The sequence below is a fragment of the Hemitrygon akajei genome, chromosome 22, assembly GCF_048418815.1.
Source record: "Hemitrygon akajei chromosome 22, sHemAka1.3, whole genome shotgun sequence".
Taxonomy (NCBI): domain Eukaryota; kingdom Metazoa; phylum Chordata; class Chondrichthyes; order Myliobatiformes; family Dasyatidae; genus Hemitrygon; species Hemitrygon akajei.
This window is the reverse complement of record NC_133145.1, coordinates 22,951,331-22,977,213: the sequence shown is the minus strand read 5'-3', so window position 1 is coordinate 22,977,213 and position 25,883 is coordinate 22,951,331. Positions and strand designations below refer to the sequence as shown.

The 25,883-nt window shown below is 40.7% G+C and overlaps 1 protein-coding gene across 8 annotated transcripts in view; it reads right to left on the bottom strand.

Moving 5' to 3' along the window:
* The window catches only part of LOC140714553 (putative uncharacterized protein MYH16), a 340,102-nt gene that overhangs the window by 41,430 nt on the left and 272,789 nt on the right, over window positions 1-25,883 (bottom strand). For all 8 annotated transcript variants that reach the window (XM_073025840.1, XM_073025835.1, XM_073025838.1 and 5 more), the window contains one exon: window positions 18,939-19,135. In XM_073025840.1, coding sequence (XP_072881941.1) covers window positions 18,939-19,135 — 197 coding nt within the window. The remainder of the gene's footprint in view (window positions 1-18,938; window positions 19,136-25,883) is intronic.

The following is a 25,883-nucleotide window of genomic DNA, read 5'->3' as shown; positions in this document are numbered from 1 at the left end:
TAAACAGAGAGGAGGAGGTGGAGAATTTCTTAAATGCATTTATTTTAATGCTAGGAGCATTGTAAGAAAGGTGGATGAGCTTAGAGCATGGACTGATACCTGGAAATATGATGTTGTAGCTATTAGTGAAACATGGTTGCAGGAGGGGTGTGATTGGCAACTAAATATTCCTGGATTTCATTGCTTCAGGTGTGATAGAATCGGAGGGACAAGAGGGGGAGGTGTTGCATTGCTTGTCAGAGAAAATATTACAGCAGTGCTCTGGCAGGATAGATTAGTGGGCTCGTCTAGGGAAACTATTTGGGTGGAATTGAGGAATGGGAAAGGTGTAGTAACACTTATAGGGGTGTATTATAGACCATCTAATGGGGAGTGAGAATTGGAGGAGCAAATTTGCAAGGAGATAGCAGATATTTGTAGTAAGCACAGGGTTGTGATTGTGGGAGATTTTAATTTTCCACACATAGACTGGGAAGCCCATACTGTAAAAGGGATGGATGGTTTGAAGTTTGTAAAATGTCCGCAGGATAGTTTTTTGCAGCAATACATAGAGGTACCATCTAGGGAAGGGGCAGTGTTGGATCTCCTGTTAGGGAATGAAATAGGTCAGGTGACAGAGGTATGTGTTGGGGAGCACTTTGGGTCCAATGATCACAATACCATTAGTTTCAATATAATTATGGAGAAGGACAGGACTGGACCCAGGGTTGAGATTTTTGATTGGAGAAAGGCTAACTTTGAGGAGATGCGAAAGGATTTAGAAGGAGTGGATTGGGACAATTTGTTTTATGGGAAGGATGTAATGGAGAAATGGAGGTCATCTAAAGGTGAAATTTTGAGGGTACAGAATCTTTATGTTCCTGTTAGGTTGAAAGGAAAGGTTAAAAGTTTGAGAGAGCCATGGTTTTCAAGGGATATTGGAAACTTGGTTAGGAAAAAGAGAGATATCTACAATAAATATAGGCAGCATGGAGTAAATGAGGTGCTCGAAGAATATAAAGAATGTAAAAAGAATCTTAAGTAAGAAATTAGAAAAGCTAAAAGATACGAGGTTGCTTTGGCAAGTAAGGTGAAAATAAATCTGAAGGGTTTCTACAGTTATATCAATAGCAAAAGGATAGTGAGGGATAAAATTGGTCCCTTAGAGAATCAGACTGGACAGCTATGTGTGGAGCCGAAAGAGATGGGGGAGATTTTGAACAATTTCTTTTCTTCGGTAAGAAGAAGGATATTGGATTGTGTAAGGTAAGGGAAACAAGTAGGGAAGTTATGGAAACTATGACAATTAAAGAGGAGGAAGTACTGGTGCTTTTAAGGAATATAAAAGTGGATAAATCTCCGGGTCCTGACAGGATATTCCCTAGGACCTTGAGGGAAGTTGGTGTAGAAATAGCAAGGGCTCTGACAGAAATATTTCAATTGTCATTAGAAACGGGGATGGTGCCAGAGGATTGACATATTGCTCATGTGGTTCCATTGTTTAAAAAGGGTTCTAAGAGTAAACCCAGCAATTATAGGCCTGTCAGTTTGACGTCAGTGGTGGGTAAATTAATGGGAAGTATTCTTAGAGATGGTATATATAATTATCTGGATAGACAGGGTCTGATTAGGAATAGTCAGCATGGATTTGTGCATGGAAGGTCACGTTTGACAAATCTTATTGAATTTTTTGAAGAGGTTATGAGGAAAGTTGATGAGGGTAAAGCAGTGGATGTTGTCTATATGGACTTCTGTAAGGCCTTTGACAAGGTTCCTCACGGAAGGTTAGTTAGGAAGGTTCAATCATTAGGTATTAATATTGAAGAAGTACAATGGATTCAACAGTGGCTGGATGGGAGATGCCAGAGAGTAGTGGTGGATAACTGTTTGTCAGGTTGGAGGCCGGTGACTAATGGTGTGCCTCAGGGATCTGTACTGGGTCCAATGTTGTTTGTCATTTACATTAATGATCTGGATGATGGGGTGGTAAATTGCATTAGTAAGTATGCAGATGATACTAAGGTAGGTGACGTTGTGGATAATGAAGAAGGTTTTCAAAGCCTGCAGAGAGATTTAGGCCAGTTAGAAGAGTGGGCTGAACAATGGCAGATGGAGTTTAATGCTGATAAATGTGAGGTAGTACATTTTGGTAGGAATAATCCAAATAGGACATACATGGTAAATGGTAGGGCATTGAAGAATACAGTAGAACAGTGATCTCGGAATAATGGTGCATAGTTCCCTGAAGGTGGAATCTCATGTGGATAGGGTGGTGAAGAAAGCTTTTGGTATGCTGGCCTTTATAAATCAGAGCATTAAGTATAGGAGTTGGGATGTAATGTTAAAATTGTACAAGGCATTGGTTAGGCCGAATTTGGAGTATTGTGTACAGTTCTGGTCACTGAATTATAGGAAAGGTATCAACAAAATAGAGAGAGTACAGAGAAGATTTTCTAGAATGTTACCTGGGTTTCAAGTTACAGGGAAAGGCTGAACAAGTTAGGTCTTTATTCTTTGGAGCGTAGAAGGTTGAGGGGGGACTTGATAGAGGTATTTAAAATTATGAGGGGGATAGATAGAGTTGACATGGATAGGCTTTTTCCATTGAGAGTAGGGGAGATTCAAACAAGAGGACATGAGTTGAGTTAAGGGGCAAAAGTTTAGGGGTAACACGAGGGGGGAACTTCTTTACTCAGAGAGTGGTAGCTGTGTGGAACGAGCTTCCAGTAGAAGTGGTAGAGGCAGGTTCGGTATTGTCATTTAAAGTAAAATTGGATAGGTACATGGATAGGAAAGGAATTGTTATATGTTATATGGAAATGGATCAGCCATGATGAAATGGCAGAGCAGACTCAATGGGCCAAATGGTCTAATTCTGCTCCTGTATTTTATGGTCCTAAATGGGCACCCCTCTACTCTAAGGCTGTGCCCTCTGGTAATCTTCTCCACATCCATGCTTCTTAGGTCTTTCAGTAATTTATAGGTTTCAATGAAACCCTACATTCGTCTGAACTCCAGCGAGTACAGGCTCAGAGCTATCAAACACTCCTCATATGTTAACCCTTTCAATTCTGGAATCATTCTCATGAACCTTCTCTGGTCTTTCCGTACTGCCAGCACATCCTTTCTTCGTCAAAGGGCCCAAACCTGCTCACAATACTTCAAGTGTGGTATCACTAATGCCTTACAAAGCCTCAGCATCACATCCTTGCTCTTATATTCTAGTCCTCTTGAAATGAATGTTAACATTGCATTTGCCTTCCTTACCACCAACTCAGCCTACAAGTTAACCTTTACAGAATCCTGCACAAGGACCCCCAGGTCCCTTTGCACCTCTGGTTTTTGAATTTTTTTCCCCATTTAGAAAACAGTCTATGCTTTACTCCATCTAACACAGTGCATGACCAATCATTTCTCTACACAATATTCCACCTGCCATTTCTTTGCCCATTCTCCTGATATGTTCTAGTCCTTCTGGTAGACTCCCTGCTTCCTCAACACTACCTGCCCTCTAACTACCTTTGTAACATCCACAAACTTGCCCACAAAGCCATCAACTTCATCATCCAAACTGTTGACATATAACACGAAAAGAAGCAGTCCCAATACTGACCCCTGCTTAAAACCACTAATCACTGACAGCCAACCAGAATGGGTCCCATCCCCTTTATTCTCACTCTTTGCCTCCTTTCAATCAGCCAATCTTTTATCCATGCTGGTATCTTTCCTGTAATACTTTGGGCTCTTATCTCATTAAGCAACCTCAAGTGCACACCTTGTCAAAGGCATTCTGAAAATCTAAGTAAACAGCATCCACTGACTCTTCTTGTCTATCCTGCCTGTTATTCCTCGAAAGAATTCCAACAGATCTGTCAGGCAAGCATGCTGACTTTGGCCTACTTTAACACGTACCTCCAAGTACCCCAAAAGCTCATCCTTAACAATGGACCCCAACATCTTCCCAACCTTTGAAGTTAGGGTACCTGGCTTATAATTTCATTTCTTTTACCTCCCTCCCTTCCTAAAGAGTGGAATGACATTTGTAATTTTCCAGTCCTCCAGAACAATTCCAGAATCTTGTGATTCTTGAAAGATCTTTACTGATGTCTCCACAATCTCTTCAGCCACCTCTTTTAGAACTCTGGGATGTGGTCCATCTCTTCCAGGTCACTAACTGCCTTCAGACCTTTCAGCTTCCCAAGCACCTTCTCCATAGTAATAGCAACTACACTCAAGTCTGCTTCTTGACTCTCTCGAGTTTCGGGCATGTTGTTAGTGTCTTCCAGAAATTCGAGTTCCAGAAGTGAATAAGGAAATGCTTAGGAAGCTGAAAGATTTGAAGGTAGATAAGTCACCTGGATCAGATGGACTACAGCCCAGAGTTCTGACGGCGGTATCTAAAGAGATTAAGGAGCCATTAGTACTGATCTTTCAATAACTAGATTCTGGAATGCGGAGGATTGGAAAATCAGAAACGTCACTCCACACTTTAACAAAGGAGGGAGGCAAAAGTCAAGAAGCTGTAGGCCAGGTAGCCTGACTTCAGAGCTGGGCAAGATGTTAAAGACCATTAATAAGGATCAGGTTTTAGGATACTTGGAAACAAATTATAAAATATGCCAAAGTCAACATTGTTTTTATAAGAGGATTTCTTGTCTGATAAATTTGTTGGAATTCTTTGAGGAAGTAATAAGCAGAATAAACAAAGGAGAGATGGTGGATTTCTTTACTGGGATTTTCAGAAAGCCTTTGGCAAGGTGCAACACTTCAGGTTGCTAAACAAGAGCCCATGGTATTATAGGAAAGATACTAGTATGGACAGAATATCAGCTGGCTAGCAGAAGACAGAGTGCAAATAAAGGGGGCCTTTTACTGTTTGTCCGCTGGTGACTAATGGTGTTCCGTAGGGTCCATATTGGGATTGCCTCTTACTGCAGGGGTCTGTGTTGCTTCTGTTTGTTTTAATGTTACTTGTTAATGATCTGGATAACAGGACTGGTGGTTTTGTGGCCAATATTGCTGATGATACAAAGATAAGTGGAGGGGCAGGTAGTGTTGTAGAAGCAGGGAATCTGCAGAAACACTTGGACAGATTAGGAGAATGGGCAAAGAAGCAGAAAATGGAATACAGAGTAAGGAAGAGTATGGTCATGCACTTTGGTGTATGGAATAAAGGTATAGATTACTTTCTAAATGGGGAGACAGTGCAAAGGGACTTAAGAGTCCTAATGCAGGATTTCCTAAAGGTTAACTTGTAGGTTGAGCCAGTAGAAAGGAATGACCGCAGCACCAGTGACTGCATCTCTAGTGATAATCAGTTAAGCTGATAAAGTTTGTAGATGACAACACTGTCACTGGACAGTGACAGTGTTTGTTGCCAGAGGCAACAAATCTAAGTACCGCCAGAAAGTAAACAAATGAGTGTCCTGATGTGAATACTACAGCCTGGAGCTGAATAGCCTCAAAACCATGGAGATACACATCAACTTCAGGAGAAACCTGCCTCCCTTCCACCCACCATCATCAACAACTCTGTAGTTAGTATCATTCCAGTGTTCAGGTCCTGGGGATCTTTATTTCGCAGGGTCTCACGTGGGAGAACCTTATCTCATTTACTAACTAAAAGACTCGGCAGATTTACTCCTCGTGATAGTTGGCAAAATTCCATCTTCCCCAGAACATACCAGTGTAATTCTACACTGCCATCAGAGGGAGCGACTTCACATCAGCCATAACTATCTGGTTTGGGGCAGCATCCTCTCACAACATACAGAAACTACGGTGAACTGTCAGGACAGCTGAAAAGGCTGCAATCTACTATCACTGCAGGACTTGTATGTATCCAGAAAAAAGCGGGAAGAAAAATCATCGTGGACACCACCCACCCAGCAAACCGCCTTTTCCGAAAGCTCCCTTCTAAAAGCACTGTACAGCTATAAATATCACACCATCTTCAAAGTTTCATCCTCAGGCAGTTAACCTGGCAAGTCATTCTATTTAGCTATCCCACCCCACCTGCTCTATCTATTATCTCAATCACTGCACTGTAAACATTTCAGAACACTTTTTATAAAATTGTTTACATTGGAAATATATGCTGGTATTCATGTATTTGTGCACATTTTATTCATATCCACATTTTAACCTCTAGGTTTATTCTTTATATAATTCTTTCTTATAATTGTTGAATGCTTTTGTCTTTTATTCCACGTCAGGCCAACACACTACAGGAAATTCCTAATACATGGCAAGTAAAGCTGATCCTTGGAATTCAAATGCAGTATTAACATTCATTTTGAGAGGATTGGAGTGTACATGTAACCACATAATGCTGAGGCTTTATAAGGCATTGGTCAGATCACACTTGGAATATTGTGAGCAGGTTTGGACCCCATATCTAAAAAATCATTAGAGAGGAAGTTTATGAGAATGATCCCAGGACTGAAAGGGTTAATGTATGAGGAGCGTTTGATGGCTCTGGCCCTGTACTGACCGGAGTTTAGAAGGGTGAGGGGAGAATCTTATTGAAACCTACGGAATATTGAAAGGTTTAAATAGAGTGGACATGGAGATGTTGTTTCCGATGGCGGGTGAGTCTAGGACCAGAGGGCATAGCCTTCAAATAGTAGGACAGAGATGAGGAGGAATTTCTTTAGCCAGAGGGAGGTGAATCTGAGGAATTCATTGCTACAGATGGCTGTAGAGGCCGTCATTGGGTATATTTAAAGCAGAAGGTATTTAATGTATATGGGGTCAAAGGTTATGGGGAGAAGCCAGGAGAATGGGGTTGAGAGGGAAAATATATCAACCATCATCAAATAGCAGAGCAGACTCGATGGGATGAATGGCTATGCTGAATCTTTATAAAGCTCTATTTGGGCCACTTGTGGAAAGTGAAATTAGTTAATGTTGGTTTTATAGAACAGCATATATGCATATTAGCATCTGGACACTGATGGCTAGGACCTCTATATGAAAAATGGATAGGAAAGGTGTCGAGGGATATGGGTCATATGGAACCAGCTTACAATATCTACTTGTGGCTTGAAAGAAGGAGAATATTTGAGCAAGGCACACAAACAGTAGGAAAGGCAAGTAGCAAAGAGGCATTGGATCAAGGGTTTTATAGAGTGGGCGGGTCGAGGAGTGGCTACACAGGAGAGGAAAAATATCAACCATGATTGTATGGCAGATCAAACTCAATTGGATGAATGGTCTAATTCTGTTCCTCTATCTTATATTCTAAATACTCCAAATGGACTCCCCATGATTCAATATTTCACAGTTGGACTATGTTGTTAAACATGCTGAATTTTGTGGTAATCCACAAATTATTAAGGAAGGTGAAGAGGATGTAGAGGAGATTCACCGGGTCTGCAGTAGAAATCTTGTGTAATGAGTGACTGGAAATACTGGGTTTGTTTACGTTGGAGAAAGAGTTTGTTCCGGTGGAGGGAGCGGGAGCTCCCGAAAGAAATATCCAAAGTTATGATGGGCATAGATAGAGCAGACTGTATCAAACTTTTCCCCACAGCAGAAATGGCGAAAACAAGAGGGCAGCAGTTTTGGGTAGGGGGTAAGAGCTTTGCAGCAAGAAGCAGTCACTGGTGGTTGGTTGGAATCTGGAGCACACTACCTGAGTGGTGGTGAGGCTGTACTCTCACAACAATGATGAAAAATCGAGACCAAAGTTAAATTACCAAGGCAGAGAATGCTACAGGCCAAGGGCTGTAAATGAAATTTGTACAGATGCATATATGATGGTTGCTATGGACGCAATGAACCAAAAGGTGTTTCTGTGCCCTGAGTCTACAAAAGTGTTAGTCAAACATAGGATCTTTCTGCCTGAATTTTTTCTGCTCCTTTAATGAGGTAATTTTATTAAGTAAATACATGACTAGCGTAAATTTGGTCAGATGGAGAGACTGTTTCCATGGTGCTTGACTCTATGACTCTACCATTTCTCCTGATGAGAAGTATTTCTATTTTTAGTGTTTATATATGGAAATAGAAGTCACAATGAACACTTATGTGGAAATGTCATATCAGGATCTGACTCTGTAAGAATACTACCAACAAGAACCCAGCAGTTGATAGTCTTTTAGGTATCAGATGTGTTTAAAGAGATTACATTAAGAACCTTATTCCCCAAAGGTTAATAACACTGGACAACCAAAATGTTGCCTCCTGAATACCTCTGGGTGCATCTTATGGATTTTGGACTGCTGATCATGAAAATCATCATGAAATTTCCCTATCATACACCGTTAAAAAAAAATCACCTACATATTTTATTTCAGTTCATAATTCAAGTCAATTAAAATGTTGCCCACAATGTAAGCTGAAAAGTTTTCTATCTTGTCCAGGCATGCTTAGGCAGGGAGGATGCTGCATGGCCGGACAGGGTTTAGAAAGGCTATTAAATCATCACGCACACACCGTTTTATGCACTCCACTAACATGTATATCAGTTTGCGATCCTGTTGATGGGCATGTTCTACATACATAGCATATTGTGCATACTGAATATAATAAAGTAACTGTATTTTCAGGAATATTTGTGATAGCAAAATATCTCTCCAATGTTGCAATACTTACTGTAATATTTTTGGCGAGTATACGCTTAAATCTCAATGACTCCCCTTGCTAAGAAAGGCTATGAGCTCTACATTGGGTGTAAAAGTGGCGACCAAGACAAAGCCTGGGCTCCTCACATTTGTTGCGCAACATGTGCTGTCAATCTTAGAGCTTGGCTCAGAGGAAGCCAATGCCGTTCGCTGTCCTGGTGATATGATGAGACCAGAATGATCATGTAACAAGACTGACCAGTGTGTCTGGTTTCTCTGTTAAAAACAAGAAATCCATTGAAGAGCCCAATCTCTCTTCAACCATGAGAATAGTCTTCTAGTAACAAAGCCACCAGAGACCTGGAGTCTAGGAGAGCCAGACAAAGCTGTCATGATGCACCAGCAATGGAAAACGACACTGATACTGACACAGATTTTGAACCATTCTTGATGAGTGACCCTCATTTGATTACTCAATTTGAGTTAAGTGACCTGGTCAGAGACTTCGGTTTGTTAGAGGCAAAAGGAGAATTAACGGGTTCAAGACTGCAAGGATGGAATCTGCTGTCACCAGGCACAAAATTTTCCATTAAGGATTTTGATATTTGAGACAGATGTTTCCCAGAATAAATGATCCCAAGATTAAGAAAGGCATTTTGTTGGCCCACAAATCAAATGGGCCATCAATGACAGGCAATTTTAAGAACTTCTAGTGGGACCAGAGAAAATCACATGGAAGGCATTCAAGGATGTTGTTGAAAATTTTCTTGGCAAGTCCAGAGCACCAAACTGCATGCAGCTGGTTGACAACATGCTTCAAGCATACAAAACCATGAAGTGCAACGTGTCACTAAAGATTCATTTCCTGCATTCCCATTTAGACTTCTTCCCCGCAAATCTTGCCACTGTCAGTGACGAGCATGGTGAAAGGTTTCACCAGGAAATTGCAGTCATGGAGAAATCGTATCAGGGCAACCGGAATCCATCAATGCTGGCTGATTATTGTTGGACACTTAAACAAAAAGCCTCAGACACCGAGTACAAATATAAAGCATCAACAAAACATTTTTAGCTTATTTGAACTATTGCAAAGTTTCAGCACTGTTATGGAATTAAACACCTTATAATCAATAAAATTTAATTTCTTGTTTCTCCAAATTCTTATGTGATACAAGTAGTCTGAAATTATGTTTGCGTTCAGCTTCAAGTGGTCTATCATAAACAAAAAAATTAAGGAAACAACACTTTTGAAAAAAAATTGTTGTCCAGTCTAATATAATACTGCACTCAGCACTTAAAAATTATACAGACCTGCAGCAGGTGAACTTACGGACATAGACAGGAATCCTTGGCCAATCTGGGTCACAGTGAGGGGACCTTAAGAGTAGAGCATCCTGATTCACAGTAACTCATTTCTATCAATGTCCTCACTCAGAAACCATTTCAGGCTACATGTGCTGCTTCTAGTATCGGCTATCATTGTTTAATTGGAATTATTTACTCCTTCCCCAAAGCAGAGACCTAGAATAACAAAACCTCTTTATAGACCACAAATTTCTATCCACTGATTGTCAATTACCTCCACTGATGGATTGGCACTCACAGTGGATACAACTTCTGCTTTGTCTCTTTTTTAATTGATAAAATTAGCTTAGTCTCGCTTTTCTTCGTGTCTTAGGAATCAAAGTATGAGGATTGGTTACATATATTTGGATTCTATTCCATTGCATTCTGAATGCAACAGGTATTTACAATTATAATTTTTTTTTCTCTTTAGCAGTCCCTCAGGACTGAGGAGGGCTTGCTTCTACTCTGGTGTTGTAGTGACTGAGATCAGAGACTTATCCACAGACAGTGACAGGTGAGTTGGTGCACTCTTTTCACCTCTCATACAGGACCTCTGTCCCCAGCGGATTTACTTGAGATGCTTGATGCCATCCTGAGTGCTTCTTCTCCGCTTTGTTATTATGGCTCAAAGATTTCTAGAACTAGTAATTTCTTCAACGCCAATGTGAACAAATCCTTCAAACAACTCTTCAGTCCTCTAGTGGGAGGGTCTAAAACAAAGGTACATAGTTACCATAGCAACTTGTTCTCACCGAGGGCAGTGATTCTCTACCCAGGAAGGTGGTGGAGGCTGGATCATTGGGGGTATTTAAAGAAGTAGATAAGTTTATGAATGATATGGGAATTGAAGACTATGGGGAACTGGCACAGAAAGGTGATGATAACTGTGGTAGATCAATCTTGATCACATTGAAATATGGGACAGGCTTTTGGGGCTGAGTGGCCCAAGGCTGCTCCTTTTTTCTTGCAGTACAGACTAAACAGGAAAGTTTGGTAATGGTTTGAACGATGACTGTTTTTAAAAAAAAGAGAAAGTAAACACTAAGAACAAGAGCCATGTGGCTCCAGGCTACAGAACATAAACCACAAACAAATCAAGTTGTTGACTGGCTACTTCGCAAAAACTAACAGCAAATTGTTTGAACTATAAGAAAAACAGAGTGCATGTGTTGCCCAAGACATAAAGCAGCGACGATCACATGAGAATTAGCTTGAAGGTAGACATGGAACAGCTTACAGTTTACAGTGTGAAATTCTTGAGGTCACACATCACAAGAATATTTTCCAAGTGCAATCAAACTGAGGAACTTGAGAATAATCAGAGGCAGAAGAATTGAGGGTGATTACTTCCAGGAACCAATGCTTTGAGGAGATATCAGGAAGATAAAATGTCTGGATGAATTCTCAGGGGGAAAATGGATATTTATAAATAAGATGGAGTGGTGGGGCATACCGAACGGATTGCAGGCATGTTTCCCTGTCATGTACTTTTTAATGTCTATATCCTATTTCCATGATTTCTTGACTCAGCGGGATCACTAACTCACAACAGTCAGTCTGAGGAATAGACATGAGCATGATATTCAGGGTTGCATTATGATACTTTGGGTTGGTCATCTTTCAGTTGGCATTTGAAACTGTAGATGAATGTTAAACATTCCACAAAATCATCTACAGGAGGAATCTTCCTGGTGTCCTGCTCAATACTTAGCCTTTAGCTAACACTCATGGATACAGAATATGTCAGTACATAGAACTTGGCTCTCCCGAACTGTTGTAATACAAGGAATACGACAGCCAATAACTTCTAAATCAACGGTTATCACACATCAAAAAGCATCTTGTTAGCTATCAACATGTTGTAGTGTCCAAAGGTTTTGAAAGGCACTACTTAAACCCTCGGGATCAATAAAGTACGTCTGCCTGTCTGTCTGTCAAAATACTGGAGGAACTCAGCAGATCAGGCAACATCTAGGGAAATGAATAAACAGTCAATGTTTCAGGCTGAGACCCTTCTTCAAGGTTGAGAAGGAAGGGGGAAGATGCCAGGATAGAAAGGTATGGGAGGGGAAGGTGGCCTGCTGGAAGGTTACAGCCAGGTGGGTGGAAAGGTCAAGGGCTGGAGAAGAAGGAATCTTATAGGAGAAGAGAGTGGACTATAGAAGAAAGGGAAGGAGGAGGGGACTTGGGGGAAGTAATGAGGAGACATATACTATAATAAAAATTGAGTAACTTTTCCAAAAAAAAAGTATGGTAAGGAATATGAATACTCATGGCACAATAGTGAAAAGCCCTGACTCCCGATGCTGCCTGCACAGAGTTGGCATGAATTTCCTGAGACTACACAGATTTCCTCTGAGTGTTCTGGTTTCCTCCCACATGCCTAAGACATGCAGGGTTACGGGTTCATGGACCATCGTACGATGGTGATTTGGACCACTGTGTGGCTTAATGTGGATTCCAGCAGAAAGGGAGGGGAGTTGTTAACAAGAATGTGGGATGAATCGGTCTAAGAGCCAGAGTAGACCCAGTGGGTCAAAATGGCCTCCACTGTTGTAAGGAAACATAACACCTATTGATCCTCTTGCTAAGTGTATGCCCTAACTTTGTATCGAACTTTAGCTTTCGGCCTTTCAACTTTTTGATTGTAACCTTCTTAGTGTAACTCTGTCTCTACCTGGAGGGACGTATTGAACAACAGGTTGTTTTGATTCCACTGAACACGAGTTTCCTTATGTGATAGATCACCTTGAAGAAAAACTCTTCCAAAATTTGCAAACATTTGCTTGTAAGTTGTGGTGAAAGGAGGAGGTAAAAAAAAGATGCTCGATACATGTGCAAAAATATCACAAGAGGATTTACTTTCAGCATATTGTGGAAGGCAGCCAAGCTTTTGTTCAGAGTGTTTCTTTGATCATGAAAACCAGAACAATCTGTGCAATGTCTGATCCTAACAACGGACACAGTCAGTGCAGCTAACTACTTTGATCTAAGGAGCCGTCTTGGTGACACTTCACAGTGTAAATCTGAAAGACGTGACTAAGATGGTGCAATGGAGCAATCTGCTGAAGGAAGCTCTTGATTGTAGGAGTTGTTCCAATTGGAATCATTGGAAGTAAAATGTTGGGATATCCTTTTCACTGCCAAAAAGAAACTTCTATTCCACTGCCACTCTTAAAAAGGAAGAAAACATTTTCAGTACGTACAACCTAAATGCTGGGAACATTAGTGTTTTTTAAACGGTAGTCTTCAAGGAACTACTATCATTCCCACAAGTATTCTTCTTTATCAGCACTTTCGTCATTCCTTCTTAAGGATGGATGGTTTTATTCATTAAATCTTTGGGGCTAAAGTTTTAAAAAATGAGGGGAACATCTCTAGGTTTTGTTGGGCTCTGCTCTGGGAAGAAGGTTCAAAGTTTAAAATAAATTTATTTTTGAAGTATGTCTCTGTCACCATAAACTACCTTGAGAATAATTTTCTTGCAGGCATTCACAGTAGAACAGAGAAATACAGAATAATCAACAATATAAAAACACAACTAATAAACTACCAATGTGCAAAAAAAGACAAATTGTACAGATATAGATAAATAAATAATACTGAGAACGTGAGTTGTAGAGTCCTTGAAAGTGAGGCCATAGGCTGTGGAATCAGTTCAGCGTTGTGGTCAGTGAAATTATCTGTGTTGGATTAGGAGCCTGATGGTTAAAGGGAGGTAACTGCTTCTGAACCTGGTTGTGTGAGACCTGAGGCTCCTATACCTCCTTCACAATGGAGGAGAAGAGAGCATGGCCTGGATGGTGGAGGTCCTCGATGCTGGATGCTGCCTTCTTGTGGCAGTGATCCATGTACGAGGGTTGATTGATAAGTTCTGGCCTAAGGTAGAAGGAGATGAGTTATACAACTCTCATCGCATGCACATGCAGGTCAACACCTTGAGTGATTATGCAGAAAGTTTGAAGTTAATATCTCATCTCCTTCTACCTTAGGCCACAAACTTATCAATCACCCCGATGAGTTATTAACTGATGAGTTATTAACTTCAAACTTTGTGCATAATCAAAGAGTTGACCTGCATGCGCATGTAACGACAGCTGTATAACTCAAACAACACACACAAAATGCTGGTGGAACACAGCAGGCCAGGCAGCATCTATAAGGAGAAGCACTGTCGATGTTTCGGGCCAAGACCCTTATAGATGCTGCCTGGCCTGACGTGTTCCACCAGCATTTTGTGTGTGTTGTTTGAATTTCCAGCATCTGCAGATTTCCTTGTATTTGCTGGTGGATACAATCTCCCTCTACCTTAGGCCACGAACTTATCAATCACCCCTCATATATGTGCACAATAGAGTGGAGGTCTTTGCCTGTTTTGGACTGGGCTGTTTCACCATTCTTTGCGGCCTTTTCTATTCTTGGACATTAAAGTTTCCATACCAGGCTCTGATGCAACCAGTCAGTTTACTCTCCACTGTGCATCTATAAAAGTCTATCAAGGTTTCAGATGATATACCAAAGCTGTGCACACTTCTAAGAAAGTAGAGCTGCTGTCATGCCTTCTTTGTGATGATGCTTACCAGTTGCAAGAAAACATTTGTGAACCCTTTGTAAATACCTGATAATCTGCATTAGTTACTCATAAAATATGGTCTGATCTTCATCTGTCACAATAATAGTCTCAACAATCTGTCTAAACTGTTAACACACAAACAAGTGTACTTTTTCTTATCAATACTGAGTACACCATTTAAGCAATCATAGTCTAGGTTCAAAAAAGTATGTGAACCTCTGGGGCAATGCCTTTTACAAAAGCTAATTGGAGTCAGGTGATCTAATGAATGAGATGAGATTGGAGGTATGGGTTGTAGAGGTTCTCTTCCCTATAAGAAAGACACACAAAGGATACTGACAAAGCCTGCACTTCTTAAGAAAGATGTTCATCACTCCGCAGTAAAAGAGATTGTCTCCAAATGGGGGAAGCTACTCTCCCTAGGAATGGGTATCCTGCAAAGATCACACCATGAGTACGATGTGTAATGCTGAAGGAGGTGAAGAAGAACCCAACAATATCAGCATCTCTAGAATTTGCTAAATCGCTGTTCATGTGTACACTATAACAAAAACACTGAACAAGAATGGTGTTCATGGAAGGACACCATGGAGGAAACTACTGCTCTCCAAAAATAAAACATTGTTGCATGTCTCAAGTTTGCAAAGACCAGCTGGATGTTCAACAGCACCTCTGGAACAATATTCTGTGGGCAGATTAGACAAAAGTTGAACTTTTCTGGCAGAAATACACATAGCTATGTTTGGAGGAAAAAGGCCACTGCACATCAACACCAAAACTTCATAACAACTGTGAAGCATGGTGGAAGAAACATCATGGTTTGGGGCTGCTTTGCTGCCTCAGGACCTGAACAGTTTCCAATCGTTGAGGGAACAATGCATTCAAAATTGTATCAAGACATTTTACAGCAGAATGCCAGGGTAGCAGTCCTTCACCTGAAGCTTAATATGTAACACCCTGGAAAAGGTTTCACTGCTAGCGTAATGTCTTTCTGTAGAAGCAGTGTTTCGGTTATAGTAGAGATAACAGGTATTTTGGAATGTCAGCTGTGTCTTTGTTTGGCAGGAGATGAAGAGAGAAGATGCTGGAGAGAGTATAATTTTTTTTGTGTTATTTATTTAATTGGGTTCTCTTTATCTAGTTTTAGGACTTGTGTAAAGATCTGATCACATTTTAGGTCATATTTATGCAGAAATAGAGAAAATTCAACAGGGTTTACAAACTTTCTAGCACCACTGTACATGCTGGTCCCAGGACAGATCCTCTGATACAATACTGCCAAGGAATTTAAAGTTACCGACCCATTCAACCTCCAATCGTCTAATGAGGATTGGATCACAAATCTCCAGCTTTAGACAATAATCAGCTCTGGTTTTGCTGACATTGAGTGAGAAGTTGTTGTGGCACCATTCAGCCAGATTTTCAGTCTCCTTTCTATATGCCAGATCCTCACCACCTTTTATTTGACCAGCAACATTCAGCAAACTAAAATATTCAGCTTGTGGTAGGATCAATGGTTTGGATTTAACATTTGTGGGCAGAACACAAGCTGAAACATTTAAGGTTGATTAAAAAATCATGATGTGGAAACCTGACATTTTTAAAAATCTGGGCAGTTTAGGACAAGTACTGGGGCTGCCTGTATTTAACTGTATGAATCAGGTAATTGGTATTTGCAAGTCTTGTACTCTAACTAAACTAAAGCGAACTTTAACCCTCTACTGTAACAAAGAACTTTTACATTGTTTCCTACAACACCACTTCACTTCTCACTGGCACTTTCACATATTTTAGAGTTGAACACTTCACTGATTATGCCATCCTCCCAAAAATCCACTCTGCCCATCCTCAGCAATTATACTCACCCATCCTGCAAAGATCCAAATGATCACCAGGATATCTGATTTGTCCATGGCCTCAATACGTTAATCCAATTACACCCAACCTCCTCCAGCCCAACACTTCATCTCAAGCCTTCAGCCTGAAACCCTTCCTCTGGAACTCTCTTTAAATCTTTTCCTCTCCTTTTTTAAAGATGCTGCTTAAAATACAAGCATTTTGCTTGGATTTCCAGCATCTGCAGATTTTCCCTTGTTTGTCCATTGACCTAATTTCTTTTCACTTTTAAGCCCTTTCTTTTGCTAACCACTGCATTTCTCACACCTCTGAGAGGTCCTAGAAATATTTTTCTACATGAAGAATTTGGCACAACTCATCAGTATTGTTCTTGAATGTTACTGCACCCTGGTGATATGGTTTTGAAATCTAATCATCTGAAATTACTGAATGAAGAGATATCCAAGAGATTCTGCTTGGTTAAGCTTCTGACACAGTGAAAGCCTGAAGACAGCAGTAACACACTCAGACACAGGATTTTCTTTTTTTAAAAAAAATTCATTTTGCCTTTTTGTCCCAACCAGGGGCTGGATAAAGTCCCATGTTATTTAGGGCAACATGTGCTGTGGTTTCAAAGAAGAGGCATATTGCATTGGTAAACACAAAGCTTTAAGTATTCAGGATGGCATTGGCCTGGGGCCTTCATTAGTAGGTCAACTATGGACATTATGGCATCGCTGTCTACGATCAGTCATTACACAAGCCAGGGTTTTATGATATGGACAGCAAATTATTGTCCTCATCTCCATGTAGTTGACGAATCCAAAGGATCGGCGAGACCGAAACAGTATGACACCAGTAGCATCGCAGGAGTTGCCAGTCAGCACTGAACTCAATTTTGGACTGCTTAAGCTCCTCCAGCTCAGGATTTACTCCTGAAGCCTTCGATGTGAGTGGGTATAGTCACAAGGCAGTGGAGGTTTGAGATCAGAGATTTCCTTCTCCTGGATGAGCTGCTGACCACAGCTGGTGAGTCCCAGCTGCCTGAAGCAACAGGTTACAAGGTACCTGTAACCTGCCTTTGCTCCTTCTCCTGTCAGTAGAAACTGTTTCACTAGGTGTAGTAACTAAGCCATATGTGAAGATGAGGAATTGGTCTTAGCTGTCAGAGGCTATTTGACACTCATGGCATTGGTAGCAGTTAATAGATAGTGGAGCTTATCCTCACTACTCTCTTAGAAAATGTATCCCCAGTCCCGAGACTAAGTGCCAATTTTGATCTTTCTGGATATCAGAATATACCACATACAGAACATATGTATTCAATGTGTGTGTTATGCTTTAATGTACTGTGAGGAATTTCACAAGGTCAGTAAGGGCTCTTAAGAAAAAAGAGAAGCAAGCTGGTAAACACAACATTTTCACAAAATCCCAGTCACAATGTCATAAACCAAAAACCTTCACATTCCCAAGAGTCTAAGCAGTCACACATATTTTATTTTTAACAGACATATAACATGGGATTAATGTACAGGCCAAACAAATCTTAAATCAGCTATTCTAATTTCTGTAACCCTTACCTAGCAAAGAGGATATCAAATAAGTAGAGATGATTAATTTATTGGGATTCTATTATTTAAGTAAACTAAAAGTGCTGGAGTTTTTTTTTTTGAGGTTTTTTTGGATTATATTTTATGAATAGTTAAGTATCTGAAAGAAAACCCAGCAGGAGCAGTAGTTATTACCAATGATCTAGTCATTTGCAGTTGACCTCACAGTACCCTTCAAAATTACAGTAAAGTTTCATTAAACCTTTAACAGACAGGGGGAACCAGTTTCTCTGTGTTAAAGGGTTTACAGGAACTGGGGCCTCAGTGTGTTAAAGGGAGTGCAGAACCTGGAGTCCCTGGGTGTTAAATGGAGTGCAGGAACCAACGTTCCAGTGAGTTAAAGAAAGTGCAGGAACCATAGTTCCTGTGTGTTAAACGGAGCATGGGCATCAACACTCCTGAGGTTGAATCATTATTTCCCAAACAACCGGATGCAGATTATCGGAGTTTTACTAAACTAAGTGACTCAGCAACACTGACCTTCAAATTGTTGCCAAATCACGGGCTCCTGGGGGGGGGGGGGGGGGTGTGGTATAGGGACAGCTTGGGAGGCTTGGCCTCTTTCTTTTGTATCCAGGAGCCACTTCAGGCTGAAGTCACGACCATTGAGAAAGAGATAGATGCACCCCCCTCCCCCCCCCCCCCCCCCGTGTTTGGTTAGTTAATTATTTGTTTGTAATTTCCATAGTTCTTTGGTCTTATAATTAGGGGAGATTTAATAGAGTACACGTTAAGTTAAAGGGTGACTGAATGTTCAGTATTGTGGTCTTGTGTAGTCTAGATGAGCACTTGTTTAGCTAGCTTCTCTGTTCATTTTTTAAGTAGTTAATGTACCCATTCACAATCAGTGTCTTCTGAGTTACTGGATGATCAAATCTGTCTCCACATTACGGTAGTTAATGTAAGTGTTCCCGAGATGCAGAGAATTTCATTGAAAAGGTTATGCTTTACACCAGAGACCATTACAGTTGCCCATAGGCAAATGAGCTGATGTCCAGAATATCTGATAACAAACCAGTTGCTTACTTGGACTCCTCAAGCTCATCAGTTCTCTGAATGGCATCAGTTTCATAGCGCGTCCGCCAGTGGGTGACCTCACTGTTTAGTTTGGAAATGAGCCTCTGCAGTTCACATTTACTCTCCTGCTCCTCCTCAACTTGCTCCTTCAGCAGCTCGTTGTCCTGCTTGACACTTGAGAGGCTTGCGGCCATCGTGCTCTTCAACTAAAGAAAGAAGATCAAATACTTAGGCACAGTGAAACCGAGACACTGTTTCAATGACCCTGTTGAGGGTGCTGAGTCCCTGGAATTCCCTACCCTGGAGGATTTTGGAGGCTATGTCATAGGGAAGGAGGTGATATTTAAAGTGAAAAGAGATAATTTTTTTTTTGAACTGGGCATTGATGGATATGGGAGATTGGTGCAGACGAGATGATGTCTTGATTTTACTGAATGGTGGGGCAGGCTTCATGGGCTGATGTCCTGATGAACGGTCTCAACCTGACGAGTTGACTGTTTGTTCATCTCCATAGATGCTGCCTGGCCTGTTGAGTTCCTCCAGCATTTTGGGTGTGTTGATGGGCTCTGTGCCTTTTGTCTGCTTCTTATTTTTTTTAAATGTTCTACTGTTCTTATCTTTAATTTCATTGCTGTTCTAACGTGCAGCCTTTAAGGATAATGCATATTTGTGGTAAGGATGGTATAATAACAGATTAAATTACTTCATTCTTGGAAATGAAATGATTTATTGCTGGCATAAAGAAAGCTGTTGGATAGAGAAAGGGGCTTCATACTACAAACAAATCAAAATTTTGCTACAGATTCAGTGTTCCATGGCTCCACTGCTACTTGGATTGGAAGCTGAAGGTCAGGCAGTTTCCTATTGTCTTTGATTTGAACCATGTACTCATGTTCAGCAACAGTCCAACATCTTTGCAGTTTCCTTCCAAATAATCAGCTTTATGCTACTTGCTCTAGTTATAACTCTCACCTTGAACCTGTTAAGATGCAGAGTGAAACACATGGATTGTAATCCCTGCATCAGTGGGAGCCATGATTGAAACTTCTAGACTGACCACATAACCTCTCTTCAGTATTTCGAATGGAACCAGCCAAACCAAAGAGATATTACACTGCAATATTGCTGCAAAGAAACTCAGATATTGGCCTTCTGGATTCTGTAGTACAGATCAAAAACTTTGGCACCTATCTTCCAAAAATTATGTGGGGTGGGTGCCTCCATACTTAACATGCTAGTACTGGAATGCAAAAGATTAATGTCTTTCCAACCTGTCTTGAATTAAATAGCTTTCCAATTACCCACTCAACACAACACTGTCCTTTATTTATCTATGCGTTATTTATATCATTTTTATTTAGAGATTCAGCACGGTAACAGGCCAATTTGCCCCAATAAGTCCAATTATACCCACGTGCCAATTAACCTATTAAACATATTTGGAATATGGGAGGAAATTGGAGCACCAGGAGGAAATGTGCAGATTACTTACAGACAGCAGCGGGAATTGAACCCAGGTCACTGGTGCTGTAATAGTGTTAAGCTTACCACTCACAGCTTACTGCTACACTACAAAGCTTCCCCCGGTCTTGCAATCATTAATCACTTGCATAAATCTGACATTATGGCTCCCACAATGATCAGTAATTTAACAGCACAAGCATCTGAGTTGGACCTACGCAGCCATATGGCTGCCGATCTATTAGTTTGACTTATTTTTAAAGAAACATAAATATTCTAAGATTCAATGTATACTTGTTATCAAAGTATGTATGCAGTATACAACCCTGAGTGAGGTGAATTAGCTGGTTGAGTGGTGTCACAAGATGATGGACTTTAGGATGGGGAAATCAGGAAACCTGTCTTCACGGAGGGGTGTTAATGATGGAATGGATGAATACCTTCAAGTTCCTGAGTGATAACAACTCAAAGGTCTGAGACCAAAACATTGACACAATCATAAAGAAGACATGCCACTGGCTTTACTTCCTTTGGAGTTTGAGGAGATTTGGTAGGACACCACAGACTCTTTCAAGTCTCTATAGATGTACGATGGAAGCATTCTGACTAGTGGCATCGTAGCCTGGTTTGGAAGTTCCAATGCTCATCACAAGAAGCTGCAGAGAGTTGTAAACTCCGCAAACCTCCATCACAGGCAGAACCACTGAGGACATCTTTAAGAGACAGTGCCTTAAGAAGGTGACATCCATCACTGATGACCCTCACCATCCAACTTGGGCCCTCTTCTTATTACTGCCATCATGGAGAAGGTATGGAGATTGAAGACCCACATATATGTTCCCTTTAATTTCCTTTATTAACGCTACGTGGACCAACCATTGCTTTGAGTAGGAAATTTTTACATGACCTGAAAACTTTGCAGCACTTTAATCTTCTACTCACTTAACTATTCACAGTAACAGAAATTTTGACCATGGGTGCCCAAAATTTTTGCATGCCACTTCAGGTATTTGGATAAACAGTGCCTGATTAGGGATAGTCAACATGGTTCTCTCCATGTTAGGTCACGTCTAACCAATCTTATATAGTTTTTCTGAAGATTACGAGAAGGTTGATGAAGACAATGGTCATTGTCTACATGGACAAAGAGGCTGGTCCAGAAGCTGGGAGAAGACAGAATGGTAGTAGATAGTTGTCTCTCTGACTGGAGGCCTGTGACTAATGGTCTGCCACAGGGATCAGAGCTGGGTCCATTGTTGTTCATCATTAATGTTAATAATTTACTTGAAAATGTGGTAAACTGGATTAGCAAATATGTGGATGACACCAAGATTGGGATGTAGTAGACAGCGAGGAAGACTTTCAAAGCTTGCAATGGGATCTGGACCAGTTGGGTAAAAAGGGCTGAAAAATGCAAGTTGGGATTTTATGCAAACAAGAGTGACATGTTACAATTTGGGAGGATAAATTAGGGGGGGACTTGCACAGTGAACAGAAGGGCACTGAAGGATTAGGACCCATCATTCCTTGAGCGTAGTGTTGTTAGAGTGATTTTTGGATTTAGGACATATGCATTTAGCAACTGACTTTGGCTACCAGTCTTCACATCTGAATATGGATTGTGGATTTAATTTGGAGTGCAGCTCTGAACAAGCTCTAAAAGCAGTGAATCCCAGACCAGACAATGCTGATTAAAATTCATTTGGATGTCTGTGGTGTGGATGTGAATCGGGAGGTGTGGAGGTTGCATGTGGTTTCAAAGAAAGCATTGTCCATACATTGTAAATATGAAGTTGTCCTTTGATGTTTGACACATAAAATATCGAGCCCCACGTTGGGCTGGCCAGACCTTTGGGCCGAAACTTTCTCTATATACCTACTGTACCTTGTTTTGAGGAATAAAGAAGCTGCTTTGTATCTACCAGATACTTTTCTCCAGTGACTTTATTGACGCAACATTGTACAGGTAGATACGGTCACAGAGAGTTTGTAGCACGTTCACCTACATAAATCAGAGCACTGAGTAGAGGAGTTGGCATGTTATGTTAACGTTGTACGAGATGTTATTGAAGCCAACTTTGGAGTATTGTGTGCAGTTCTGGTTTCCTATCTACAGAAAAAGATTTCAATAAAATTGAAAGTCTGCAGAGAAAATTTACAAATATGTTGCCAAGACCTGAGGACCTGAGTTTATAGTGAAAGATTGAAAAGGCTAGGACTTTATTCTCTGGTGTGTAGGAGTGAGGGAAGATCTTATGGAGGTTTACAAAGTTATGAGGGGAATAGATAGGGTAAATATATGCAGACTTTTTTTCCTCTTAGTTGGGTGAGTTTTGAACTAGAGGACAAAAGTTTATAGTGATAGGTGAACGATTTAAGGGGAACTTCACTCAGAGTGTTGTGTGAGTGTGAACAAACTGCCAATGGAAGTTATGGATACGGGTTCAGCTGCAACATTGAATAGAACTCCATGTTAGAGAGGAATGTGAAGGACTATGATCCAAGTGTGGGACTAGGCAGAAAAACAGGTCAACACAGGTTGCCTGGGCCAATTAGCTTGTTTCTGTGCTATGGTGCTCTATGACTCTAAGAAATTTACACCACAAGGTCTGTAGTGATGTAAACTCTCTACAGCTTAACAGCAGTTGCATTTGGGCAATATGCACTTCTCACCCCAGTAACAGGCAAAATGAAGACCTTCCTTAAAGCACTGGGAATGTGACTTTCATCCATTTGGCAGGAGCAAGAGCCCTTCCTGGATTTACACTCTTGGCTCCTGCCGTTCATGACAAGGACCACTTAGACACACTGTAGCTGGGTCCTGGAAACCTTGCTGAGTTCCTGAATCTGTGGACAAATCAAGCTCAGTATTCAGGCTTCTCCATTTCGGCACTCGGAACAACTTGAGACATTCAATACTGTTCACTTCCAGGAAAGTAGCTGGAAACTATTTCACTCCAGCTGATTTCAGGCCAAAACTGGAATAGGTAAGGGAAAACGTGGATTTTGGTTTATTGGAACACATCCGAACCAATAGGTTTTGGCACAATTAAATGGCTGCTCTAATTAGCTGAAGTTTCATGGAAATAGTTAAAAAGGTATAAAAAAAGACAAACTACCATTTAACTGAGTAATACATTATGTATTTATATTAAATCCTAATAGTTATCAACAGAGGAATAAACGCCGCTGGACTCTTTTGATTGACAATATCAGCACAAACACCTAGTGCAGATAATGGACTGCATTCATGCAATACTTGCAATTGCATCCTCATATCTTCATTTTCATTGTAACATTTAAGATGATGGTCGATACCTTCAAATTCTTAGTTCCTAACTTGAAGTAGTGAAATAATTTCATTTTCACTCCCAGTCATTTCTAGCATCTCCAAGCCTGAATGCTTGAAACCACAGTGAGCAAAACAGTTCTGAATTTCCTTACTGCTTGTTTCTTGCCAACTAACAGTGACAAAAATCACTGCTTTTTGAACACAAGCAACTGACACTAATTAGAAACTGTTCAGCAACAGAGTCCCGTCCCAATAAAGTGGCAGAGTGTCCCCAAATAAATGAAGGGAATCTTGGCTATTTTCTCGATTAGTTTTTGTTCTTTAAGAGTTATTCCAATGAAGTGGCTGCCCCAATTAACTGATAGCTCCATTAACCAGAATCCACCGTAATTGTATATTTCTTACAAGTCATTATTTCTTACTTAATTTTTAACAACACTGAATGTGTGGTGTATCTCTCAGGAAGATGCAAACTTTTTGTGCAGGTAAATTTGGCCAACATTTGCACTGCCGCAGCACAAAAATCAATGTCTACTTGACTGTAACTGAAACATCAGAAAAATTACAAAATAATTAAGAACCCACAAGGAGATACAACACCGAATGTGTCATAGAGTCATCGAACGCCACAGAAACAGATCCTTCAGCCCATTTAGTCAATGTCAAACCACTTAAACTGCTTACTCCCAAGGACCTGCACTGGACCATAGCCCTCCATACCTCTGCCATCCATGTACCTATCTAAACTTCTCTTAAACGTTCAAATTGAGCTCATGTGCACCACTAGTACTGGTAGCTCATTCCACACTCTCACAACCCTTTGACAGAAGAAGTTTTCCCTCCTGTTCACCTTTAAACATTTCACCTTTCATCCTTAGTCCATGGCCCCTAGTTGTAGTCCCACTCAATCTCAATGGAAAAAGTCTGCTTACACTTATCCTTTCTATACCCCTCTTAATTTTGTGTACCTGTATCAAATCACCTCTCAATCTTCTATGTTCCAAGGAATAAAGTCCTAAAATATTTAGTCTTTCCTTATAACTCTGGTCATCCAATCCTGGCAACATCTTATAAATTTTCTCTGTACTCTCTCAACCTTATTTACAACTTTACTGTAGAGAGGTGACCAAATTTGCACACAATACTCCAAATCAGGACTCACCAGTGTGTTATCCAACTTCAACATGGTTTCCCATTTCCTGTACTCAATAGTTTGATTTATGAAGGCCTATATGCCTAAAGCTTTCCTTATGACCCTATGACTCCACTTTCAGTGAATTATGGACCTGTACTCCCAGATTCCTTTGTTCTCCTACACTCCTCGGTCCCCTACCGTTCCCTGTGTGAGACCTACCCCGCTTGGTCCTATCGAAGTGCAACATCTCGCATTTGTCTGCATTAAATTCCATCTGCCACTTTTCAGCCCATTTTACTAGCTGATCCAGATCATGCTGCAATCTTTGATAGTCTTCCTTGTTGTCCACTACACCCCCAATCTTGGTGTCATCTGCAAATTTGCCAATTCAATTATTCACATTATCATCCAGATCATTGACAAAAGATAACAAACTACAATGGACGCAGCACTGATCCCTGCAGCATTCCACTAGTCAGAGACACAACCATTTATGACCACTCTCTGCCTTCTCCCACAAAGCCAATCTCTAATCAATTTACTACCTTATCTTGAATGCTAAGTGACTAAACCTTCCTGGCCAACCTCCCATGAGGGACCTTGTTAAATGCCTTGCTAAAGTCCAAGTAGATAACATTCATTGCTTTGCCTTTATCAACTTTCCTGGTAACTTCCTCAAAAAACTCTATAAGATTGATTTAGACACAACATACCATGCACAAAGTCATGCTGACTTTCCCTAATCAGTCCCTGTTTATCCAAATACTCATATATCCCTTCCAATAACTTTCAAACCACTGATATTAGTTTCAGGTGGCAGGAAGGGTATACGTCTCTACCAATGGAGGTATAAGGGATTCCTTTCCTCCACTAGCCTGCAATCACCCTTACTCAAGGTGTAGTACCTGCTAAGCCCTCCTACGAGAAGTCATTGGAGTAGGTGGTGGATGGCTGTATGAGCACCCAGTGCATATCATTTGTTAGTTATGCAACCACTGATGCCAGGCAGACAATCTCCAACAAGTATTGACAATGGCTGGGGTCAACTGTCTTGTAAAGTCACTGC